Raw genomic sequence first — 10803 nt, forward strand, 5'->3', positions numbered from 1 at the left:
CTGGGACACGTCGGGGCAAACCTCTGCAGATAAGACCGGAGCACAGTCCAGAAAGCCCCTGCCTTCTCCAGAGAGAGGGCATGTCCCTGCAGAGCAGGGCCAGAGTAACTCGGTTTGTCCTGTCAAGCGCTTTGGGGCTGGGGAGGGACCCAACCCAGAGGGCTCTACATGCCTGAGTGTCGGGAAGGAGGATTCAGGGAGGCCTGGCAGGCAGACCGGAAGACACCGCTTCTCGAGCAGGATGCTGAGGCCAGAGAGGGGAGCTGAACACTCAGGAGAGCCCTTCTCTCGGCCGCCAACCCAGGGGCAGGCTTTCGGGGATACATAATACATGCCGGGTGTGCCACTTGGAGACAGAGCCTGGCCCTCCGGCCCCGGCTCCAGGGTTTCAGAAGAGCTGGGGGGTTGGGGAGGGAAGCAAGGCCAATCTGGAGAGTCAGAAGGATATCTGGTCCAGGGCTGAAGCACAGTGAGGTGGATGGAGCTCCGGAGCCCCTCAGGCTCAGGTTCAAATCCTGGCTCCATCAATTACTACCTATGAAACCCTGGACGTGTTACCGTGGCGAGGGGCACTTTCAGCTTCCACCTGAGGCCCCAGAGCCCCCAGCCTGCTTCCACCTGCCTCCCCATCTTCTAAGGAAGCAGACAGTGGGGCTCAGTGCCTGGGGTTCTCGTCTGAGCCAGGGTGGTGCAAGAAGGACCAAAGGCCTAGGTGGATGGGGGTGGATGAGCCAGGCCTCTGAGTGCTGGGCGCAGACAGGGCGGTATTGTCTCATGGGTAGGAGGGTATTGTCTTTTCTTCCAAAAGAAAAATAATCAAACTCAGATCAGCCACAGCTCATTAAAGCCTCTGCAGACATCACGGCCCCAGCAATTAACAGGGGAACAATTGCACACCAACACTCCAGGCTGAGGGAGGCCTGGGCCCCAGCCAGCCCCTCTTCTGCACCCTGACTCCCCTCCAGCGCCCCTCAAGAGGTGGCTTTCATACGCTATCAGGCCCATGCAGGCGCAGCAGCTGCCCCAGTCACAAATATGTTTTCGATGCAAACAGCTCCTGTGAGCTCAAGGTCTGGGCCACTTGGTGCCTGCTCATTAGCACCAGGTGGGGAGGCGGGGCAAGGGTGGGGACCCAGCTCTCTTTGGCTCCAGCCCAAGCTGCAGCCCAGGGCCCTGTCCCCAGGGCCTTCTCTCCTTGGGATGGGATGGGATGTGCGGCCCAGTGGAAAAGCCTGGGCTGGACTCCACCTCTGGGTGTGACTCTACCTCTCTGAGCCAGGTTCCCAACTTAACATTGGGCCATTTTTCCACTCACATGAGTACTTAGAGTAGTCAGAATCACAGAAGGAGTTACTGTTTAACAGATTGAGAGTCTCAGTTTTACAAGATGGAAACAGTGGTGGCACCATAATGTGAACGGAATTAATGCCACAGAACTGTCCACTTAAACACAGCTAAGATGGTAAATTATGTGTGTATTTTACCAGAAGACACAAAAAGAAAAAAATGGAGCCATTAACACTGAGTCCTGTTACAGGGTCCCAGACAGCATTCGATGACACATGGGGGTGTGGTCTCCCTACATCCACCCCTCACCTCCCCACTCCCCAGGGAGATGCTAGGAAAGAGCACAAGTCCTAGGGCCTGGATAATTCCTCCTCTATTAGGTATGTGGCTCTCTTAGTAATCCGGCTGCCTCTCTCAGCCTGTCTACCAATCCGGAAAATGGAAATAACCCCTGCCCAGCCTGCCGCCCAGGGATGGAGCTATGCCCAGCAGCGAGGGTAAGACTCACCCCAAGACTCACCCCATGAATCCTCTCCCCTTCTCTCTCCTTCCCTCCCTCTCCTCCATCCCAGCCTGTTAACACAGTACCCCTGGTTTCAGCTCCCTGACTGAGACAGAAAATTGTCCCTGCCCTTGCCTCCCCATGCCACACACACACACACACACACACACACACACACACACACACACACACACACACACACACAAAGGAAGGCTTCATTCCTGACACCCAGACCTGCGACCCAGTCACCTGCCCCACCTGTTTGGGCCCAGACCCCACCCCACGGCCACATATCCAGGGGCCTCTGGGGCATAGGGGAGGGTTTCAGCTGTGACAACAGAGGCTTTCATGAACAGGGGACAAAAATCTCTGGGCAGTCTCAGCCTGAGGGTGAGCCAGACCTCTAAATTTAAGTGGGAGAGGGGGGCTGTGGGTGCTGGAGGCCACAGCAGAATAGCTCGGGAGGTGGCAGAAGGGGCTCCCGGCCCAGGGAGAGGAGGAAGCACTGTGCTCTGGGGTCCCCAGTTCTGTGACCTGAAGCAAGTTAAGGAAGGTCTCTAAGACCCACAGGAAACTGACAGAAAGAGGACCTCCTTCAGGATTCTTAGCACAGGGTATGACTGGGTCACAGCCTCCTTCACACAGCACTGGGCACTCATGGCGGCCATGTGTTCCCCTCCAGACCTTCTGGGGGCACAGGATAGAGTGCTCCTCACTGGCCCCCCTCCAGCACAGGATCAGGCAGATCCGTGGGACCTAACAGGCCCACTCAGCCTGCACCTTTCAGCCAAGGGGAAGTGGGACTACTTATTTACCTTTAATTGGCCTCAGTTCTTGGCAGCTGAACTGTAAACCACAGGGGCAAGACCATACCTACACAGGGGCAGAGTTAGACCAGGAAGCTGGGACTTAACGTTCCTTTGCTGGCCTAGGACCAGCCTCTGGTAAGCCAGGTTGGGGGTCCGTACGGGAGGTCCAGGTCACCGCTGGGTCCCATTCCAGGCTCTGGGCCCAGGTATGAGCTGGTGGGCGTAAGGGGCTTTTGTGGGGCTGCCCAGGGATGGATGAATGTGTTAGTGCATGCACACACACTGACACCGACAGGTATACCCTCTTCAGCCTTTTGAGTGGGATGCCTGCCCCCATTACTCAGGCTCTGACCCCCAAAGCCCCAGGCTCTCCTTCAGTTAGGTGGAGAAATGTATCACAAGGAACTGCCCCGGGGGATTCTAGTCCCAGGCCCTCACACGGCGCAAGACTGACAGGTACTGAGAACCTGGCATAAGAAGCATCAATCCTGGGGCGCCTGGGTGGCTCGGTCATTAAGCGTCTGCCTTCAGCTCGGGTCATGGTCCCAGGGTCCTGGGATCAAGCCCCGCATCGGGCTCCCTGCTCCGCGGGAAGCCTGCTTCTCCCTCTCTCACTCCCCCTTTCTTGTGTTCCCTCTCTCGCTGTTGTCTGTCTGTCAAATAAGTAAATAAAATCTTAAAAAAAAAAAAAAAAGAAGCATCAATCCCAGGAGACTGGGGTACATACAGGGTGGCACCTACAGGAAACCTAGTTTCTGGTCCCGGCTCTGCCGTGAAGTCACTGTGTGACCTCGGACAAGTTACTCAACCTCTCTGAAACTGTCTCTTGCTCTATAAGATGCTACTCATACTACCTTTTAAGGTTGTTTGATCCTATGGTGCATACTATGTGCTCAAGTAAACATTAATTTCAGACACACAAATACACACCAACACTTGAAGGAGTAAAGTGGAGAGAAAACTAAATCTGAAAAAAAAAAAAAAAAACCCACAGTTTCAAATCCCACCTTTGCCATGTTAGAAGAGTTACATCTACAACAAACCACCTCACCTGTCTGACCCTTAGTTTACCCCTCGGTAAAAAGGGAGCAATGCGGGGCGCCTGGGTAGCTCAACAGCTTCTGATTCTTGGTTTCAGCTCAGGTCATGATCTCATGGGTCCTGGGATCTGGCCCTGCGTTGGGCTTCACGCTCAGCGGGGCGTCTGCTTGGGGATTCTCTCCCTCTGCCCCTCACCCCACTCATGCACGCTTGTTCTCGAGCTCTCCCTCTCTCTCACTTAAATAAATAAATAAATCTTTAAAAGAAAGGAGGGGGGAGCAATGCTTGTTTCACAAGCTTATTTTAAGGAACAGGTTAGACAAACTTAGAGTTCTGCAAACAGGAATTGGCCTACCAGTAGGAGTTGGTGAGCACCCTCTCTTCCCTCTCCTGGACAGGGTGCACTCTGATCCAAATAAAACCAAAACAGAACCATCTCTATGGGCCGAAAAAACAAACCCAACATCCTTCCTCGAGCCATAAAACTTTATTGGCAGGTCAAGGGGAAGAACCAGGGGTAGGGTCCCTCCCCTCCCATGGCCCTACCCAGGGGATCTCCTCTGCAGGAGAGCAGGAAGCCCAGGAGGCTGCTGGACTCAGAGAGCCTTGGGGGTTGGCAGGTTGTTGTAGTGGGCATCCTGGCCCTCCAGCAGGCTGCGGTAGGTGGCGATCTCCTGCTCCAGCCGCGACTTGATGTTCATGAGCTGCTGGTACTCCTGGTTCTGCCGCTCAGTGTCGGCACGCACCTCGCTCAGCTGGGTTTCCATGCTGCTGATCAGAGCCTGGATCTGGGCCAGCTGGGCTCCAAAGCGGGCCTCTGTTTCCGCCAGTGTTCCTTCCAGGGCGGCTTTCTGAGGGCAGGGAGAGGGAAAGAGACTCGGTGGAGACTGGTTCCTGAGAGGGCAAAGGCACAGCCATGGCCCAGGCTGCACAAGGCTGTGAGGGCACCAGTGTGTATCCCACAGGGCAGGGGGTACAGACCATGCTTAGCTGAGACTGCAGCTCGATCTCCAGACCCTGGAGGGTGCGCCGCAGGTCAGTGACTTCCGACTTGCTCATCTGCAGCTGCTCTGTGTGGCCAGCCACCTCCCGATTCAGCTCCTCGGTCTGCAAGAAGAGAGCAGGCAGAAGGAATAAGCAGTGAGGCAGACCTCTGCGTGAGGGCATGAAGCCACCTCTCCAAAGGACACCTGCTTCCCCCTACGTACCCGGCTGGTGAACCAGGCTTCAGCATCCTTTCGGTTCTTCTCAGCCATGACCTCATATTGGCTTCTCATGTCACTCAGGATCTTGGCAAGGTCGATGCCCGGAGCGGAATCCACCTCCACACTGACCTGGCCACCCACCTGGCCCCTCAGGGCACTGATTTCCTGGAAAGACACAGCAGAGATGGGCATGTCAGAGCCCAGAGCCTGCTGGGCCTGGGCCAGGTCACTCCCCCACCCCCCAGATGGGAAAGGGGCTGGTTCAGGTGCAGACCTCAGAGCCAGCACCGAGAGATAGACCAGGTGGCCACCATCCCCTGCTGGAGCCCTGGGAGCCCCGCTCCACACCCAGGGCCATATCAAGGGTACAGCAAGTGTGGCCACGGTCAAGAGGATACAGGAGGATAAAAAAGTGTCCTTAGCCCTGGGAAGTTGGGGTGGGATGGACAGAAGGCCCAGCCTGAAACCCACCTCCTCGTGGTTCTTCTTCAGGTAGGCCAGTTCCTCCTTCAGGCCCTCGATCTGCATCTCCAGGTCGGTCCTGGCCAGAGTCAGCTCGTCCAGCACCCGGCGCAGGCCGTTGATGTCGGCCTCCACGCTCATGCGGAGGGCCCGCTCCGTCTCAAACCTTTCAGAGGAAATAGGTGTAGTCAGACCAGAATTTCCTCTGAACCCCTGAAGACTTCCCCCATCTCCCCCAGGGTTCAGGAGTCCATGAGAGGGTTGCTTCAGGCCAGCTGGGGTAAGTGAGGACAGAGTCTAGTCCCCCTCACTGCACGGAGCCCCCCCAAAGGGTCTGGGATTGCCTCTCCTTCTCTGTCCTGGCTTCTGCAGCCCCCCGAGGCAAACACATACTCACTTGGTTCGGAAGTCATCTGCAGCCAGACGGGCATTGTCGATCTGCAGGACAATCTTGGAGTTCTCGATGGTGGCACCAAGAATCTGGAAGATAAGAGGCAGGAAGTTGGCACCAGTTTAGTATACTGGCACTGCCACCCCCTTTCTTCCTAGAAGAGAGAGGAGAGCAAATGAGTATGCCTCTACCCCCTAGAGACCAAAGCCCCAGCCATGTCTCAGCTGTCCATTGGGCTGCTCTCTGGGAGGTCTTAGAATCAGTCCATGCCCAGGAGCTGGAGCAGGAGAAACCATTGTCAGGGACGCTGAGCCAGGGGGTAGGGCATGGGTGTGGGAGGGCATGGAGGTAAGTCTGGGAGGAAAGTGTCTGAGACCTGTACCCAGGGAAACTCTAAATGGTCTTAGGGGAGGCAGACCCTAGTGATCTGCAAACCAGATGCCGTGTTGGAGTACTTTTGTCTGTAGCCCCATTCAAAGCACATTCGGCCTCAGGAAAGGGAATTCCCATTTGTTGAGCATCAATTATGTGACAAGCACTTCGCACCTCATCTTTCATGCCAGGTCAGTGGGTATGCCTATTTTATAGAGGCGGGAAATGAAGCTCAGGATTTCTTGTCCAAGTTCACCCCCATCTGAGGTCCCTCTGCTGTGATGGCCATATTCACACCATTGTTTAGGTAGTTGGGTTTATGTTTTTCAAAGAGCAAGTCATGACTCATTAGTCATTGTACTGGGAGATAATTTGCATAGGTTTTTTTTTTTTAAGATTTTATTTTTATTTATTTGACAGAGAGAGACACAGCAAGAGAGGGAACACAAGCAGGGGGAGTGGGAGAGGGAGAAGCAGGCTCCCAGCTGAGCAGGGAGCCCGATGCAAGACTCGATCCCAGGACTCTGGGATCATGACCTGAGCCGAAGGCAGATGCTTAACCGACTGAGCCACCCAGGCGCCCCTGCATAGTTTTTTAATGAACCTGAACAGAATATAAAATATGAGAAGAGATCACCCACAGTACGGTAAGAATTATTTCAAGAAAGTTTTGCTGGGGCGCCTGGATGGCTCAGTTGGTTAAACAGCTGACTCGGTTTTTTTGCTCAGGTCACAATCTCAGGGTCCTGCGATGGAGCCCTGCACAGGTCTTCACACTCAGCGGGAGTCTGCTTGAGGATTGATTCTCTCTCTCTCCCTCTCCCTCTCTCCCTCCCCTGACCCTGCTCTCTTGCTCGCTCTCTCTCTCTCAAATAAATAAATCTTTAAATAAATAAATAAAGTTTTGCTTCCGTTTTGGGTGTGTATATAACAGAAAGAGAATGGGTGAAGGTACATGGTAAAATGTATTTCTTATTGTTAGGTTACAATTTTTTTAAAGTGTGTAAGCAGTATTCTACTTTGTTGTTTACAACTCTAGCTGTCCCTCCTTGTCCACAGGTCTGGTCTTTCTGCTCTATGCCCCTGGCACCCAGTACCATGCGGGCCACATGGCAGGCACGGGGCCACGTAGTGGGGAGCGGCGTGTTTGGAGCCCCAGCAGGTGGGATCGTTAAATGTCCCACTGGCTTCTGATAACATTTCTTCCGGGCAGAACTCCCAGCTTTTCCCTGAGGGTGGAGACCAAGCCCCACCCTGCATGCCCTTAGGGGCTCCCTGTTAGACTTATGGCTCAAGCACCCCCAACCCCAGGACTCTCCACCCACAGAGAACTATTGCCGAAAAGTTAGGGGGGGGCGGTCCCCCGCGTGTATGTCCTGCCTTTACCAGCTCCTTAGGCCATTAGCCTATGTCCCTTCTCATTCTTCCTATAAGTTCCTAAGTCCGGTGTGGCCCCCCGCCCTGGGCGGGGCAGGAGGGGTTTCAGCCTGAGCGTGATGGAAACCAGACCTGCCCCACCAGAGAAAAGGAATGCGGAGGGGCCCATGCCGGGGGCAGCGGAGGGTAGGTTTGGCGCGGGGTGGACTGCATTCCTCTCAGGCCAAATTCTTGCTTGTTTCCGGGCTGCCACCGCGGCCCCGGACCAAGACCTCTGGGCAGCTCACAGCCTCGTCCTATCTCCTCCCACTCCTTCGGAGCCCCCCTCCCAGACCTCCCCGCCCACCAGCCCCGCCCCCGCCGCCTCTGCACACCCCACCCACTAACCCGCCCCCTTCCCGATACCAGGACATCCACTTCCTGCCCCACCGCCCTGCCCCTCCTTACCTGCCCCCGGCTCTCTGCCCCACCCTGCGGCCCTCCCACGTCCTAACGGGCTAGCTCCCGCCCCGCCGGTGGTGGCTCGGGTGGCTGCCGTCCCTCCCCCGGCCTCGCCCGGCCCGCGGGGCTGGGTTTGCGCGGCAGGTGCACCTCCCGCAAATGGGCCGCCGCCCACCTTGTCCCGCAGCTCCTCGATGGTCTTGAAGAAGTGGCTGTAGTCGCGGGCGGGCCCGGGCCCCTGCTTCTGGTACCAGCCGCGGATCTTCACCTCCAGGTCGCCGTTGGCCTCCTCCAGGGCGCGCACCTTGTCCAGGTAGGAGGCCAGGCGGTCATTGAGGTTCTGCATGGTGAGCTTCTCATTGCCCGACAGCAGCCCGTCGGACCCGGCCAGGCCGCCGGCAAAGCTGCCGCCGTAGCCCCCGCCGTAGCCGCCGGAGGACGAGGACACGAAGCGGGCGGAGGACACAGACACGCCGCGGCCGCCCGAGCCCCCGTGGATGCTGGGCGCGCGGAAGGCACCTCCCGCCCCGAGGCGCAGGGAGCCGCCGCCCGGGCCCCCGAAGGACGAGGTGGCGGACGATTGACGATAGCTGTAGGAAGTCATGGCGAAGGAGGACTCGGACGACACTGGTCAGAGGAGCAGCGGTGGGCGAGAGGAGTGGCGAGAGCCTCACCTGGCGCCTTTTATGCCCGGGGCGGGCGGGGGAGGAGGAGGGAGAAGGGGAGAGGTGGGAGGGGATGGGGCGGATATCTGAGCCCCGAGGAATTTGCAGGCTCCTGGGTGCAAATACGGGCACTGTCCCCATTGGTCAGTTCCTGGTGGCTCTACCTTCAGCTCTTCCTTGCTGCGGCCGTGCGGGGAACTGCCCCACCCCAGCCCACTCCGGAGTCCCGGAGCCCCGACTGCATACCTCCTCACCTCCTAGCACACTCCTTCCTTTCTTCACCCCCATCACACACACAGACACCCTCATTCACATTCTGACCCTCCCCTGTGAAGCTGTTAAGATTAACCCAGGCTTGAAACCCCCCAGGAATTAAGCCCTCCTGGGAGTAGACTCCTACACCCTGTCCTCCCTTCAACCCCCCATCCCCTCTGGGATTATGTTCTGAAGCCCCTTCCTGGGAGTCAGAGCTAAACACTTCCCTCCAATACATTCAGGAGATTCCTACACCCCACTTGGAGTTACAGCCTCTCAGAGCCTGCCCCTTGGGGATCACCCACACCCTGACTTCCTCTCAGTCCCCCAGAGGAGGGTGATCTGGCCACTGGCCTCCTGAGACAAAGCTGCCCTGCCCTGCTGGAGCCGTACAAAGCCCTGGGGTGACCATAGGCTCCTGAGAACAGCTGCAGGGAGGCTTCTGCAGGCTTCTGTGGCTGGACTGTAAAAGACTTGCAGGCAACCCCAGGCTCAAGCCTGACCCCACCTGGGGCAGGCCCCCACTGGGGGCCTCTTACCGCCCACCCCCTCCAGGACAACCCCAACCTCCAGCCCCCAAATCATGCATTCATTCAACACAGATTTGCTGAAATTATGATGGGGAATCTGAGCCTGAAGGAGGCAAATAACTTGCCCATGAGACATTTAGCACCTGCCACCCAGAGACAAAAATGGGAGGGGATCCCTCCCTCCTTGTGAGCATCTGGAAGGAGGGTGTCAGACTGAATCCTGGAGCCTGACAGGGTCCTGTCTTAGTACCTGGATCAATGAGTGGACTGCTAGGCCCTGCAGGGTGCTCTCCGACAAAGTGAAGAGCTTCAATAATAGGAAGGAGCCCCCCTCTCTACACACAGCCCCCAGCCTTGCTCTTCACCCTGCTCAACAATTCCACCCACCCTTTTTTTTTTTTTTTGCACTTGGGAGGGCCAGGCCCCCTGCCAGACACTGCCTGTGCCTCACCCCAGTTCCTGTCCCCAAGGACCTCACCGCTCCCCAGAACTGTCCCCATGGTTCCTTAGGTCAGAGCAGTCACCCAGTCGCAAGACAGAGGCCCTAAGCCCTTTTGAGACGGTGTTAGGGAGGTGGGGCAGCAACAGGCCTCAGTTTCCCCCAGTGAAATCTCAGCCCTCCTTTCTGCACATCATCACCTGGGTCACCTGTAGCTAAAGGAAGACTTGTCCCAGCCTCTGACACCAGTCCCCAATAAACTGCCTTCCAGCTACCCACTTACCCAGGAGCAGGGGGGCGGGGGGGGCAGGAAACCGCCTACATACCCCATAACCCACCAGGAGCAGCCCTGAGCCACTCAGGAAGGCCAGCCTGAGGCTGTTTAAACTAGTGAACCAGACCTGCAAGTGGACCCGAGGTGCCCAAAAGGGAAAGGAGGCGGGCATGACCCAAGGCAGGCCATGAAAGCAGGGTGCGGCTGGGCTTTCACAAAGGTTGTAGCCGCCAGGGCTGGTCTGAGGTGAGTCACTCTTTATTTGACCCTGAGAAGGAGGCCTGCTCCTTATGTGCCGGATAGTTGCTACGCACACCACCACGCCCCCGCTGGAAACTCTGGTTTTCTGGCCTGACAGGTGGCTTTGGGAAGGGACTTTGTGTTAGGAAACAAAATAATAGAACCAACAATCCCCCCCCCCCCAGATATTAAGGGGTTGTGAGCTCCTGAACTCCAGAGGACCTTGGGGTCCCAGTGCACACCCCAGGGCCACGGTCGTAAGAACACCTAACTGAGGGTGGTACAGCTTACAGTCTTTGGGGGCCTCACTGGGTCCTCTTGGCGGCCCAGCCCGTTTCACACAGGACAATACAGAGGCTCCGAGGGGAGCAATGACCGGCCGGGTCCCCATCCAGGGGTGTCAGAGTCTGGCTTCCAGCCTCTCAACCTTCAGCCCCGTGGCCTGGGTTCTTGCGTGTGACAGAGGCTGTGCTTTCCCTTCCGAGGAGGTCCCAGCTCCAGAACAACTCCTTT

The 10803-nt window shown here is 56.9% G+C and overlaps 1 protein-coding gene across 1 annotated transcript; it reads right to left on the minus strand.

Moving 5' to 3' along the window:
- Positions 1–3909: 3909 nt before the first annotated feature.
- On the minus strand, positions 3910–8562 carry KRT19 (keratin 19). Its single transcript, XM_027567966.2, has 6 exons — positions 8063–8562; positions 5704–5786; positions 5316–5472; positions 4848–5009; positions 4621–4746; positions 3910–4490 (listed from the first exon to the last, which is right to left on the minus strand). Exons 1-6 carry the CDS (start codon positions 8489–8491, stop codon positions 4236–4238), a joined length of 1212 nt encoding a protein of 403 aa, XP_027423767.1. The 5' UTR covers positions 8492–8562; the 3' UTR covers positions 3910–4235.
- Between the last annotated feature and the right edge of the window lie 2241 nt (positions 8563–10803).

Source organism: Zalophus californianus, chromosome 16, assembly GCF_009762305.2.
Source record: "Zalophus californianus isolate mZalCal1 chromosome 16, mZalCal1.pri.v2, whole genome shotgun sequence".
In the NCBI taxonomy this organism is placed as follows: domain Eukaryota; kingdom Metazoa; phylum Chordata; class Mammalia; order Carnivora; family Otariidae; genus Zalophus; species Zalophus californianus.

What these genes read in the sequence shown, in the direction of transcription:
- KRT19 (XM_027567966.2), bottom strand. Translation starts at nt 8,491, where the DNA reads ATGACTTCCTACAGCTATCGTCAATCGTCCGCCACCTCGTCCTTCGGG. An exon ending in TGAAGAAGAACCACGAGGAG is followed by an intron (nt 5,010 to 5,315) that starts GTGGGTTTCAGG and finishes GTGTCTTTCCAG; the next exon opens with GAAATCAGTGCCCTGAGGGG. An exon ending in AAGCCTGGTTCACCAGCCGG is followed by an intron (nt 4,747 to 4,847) that starts GTACGTAGGGGG and finishes CTCTTCTTGCAG; the next exon opens with ACCGAGGAGCTGAATCGGGA.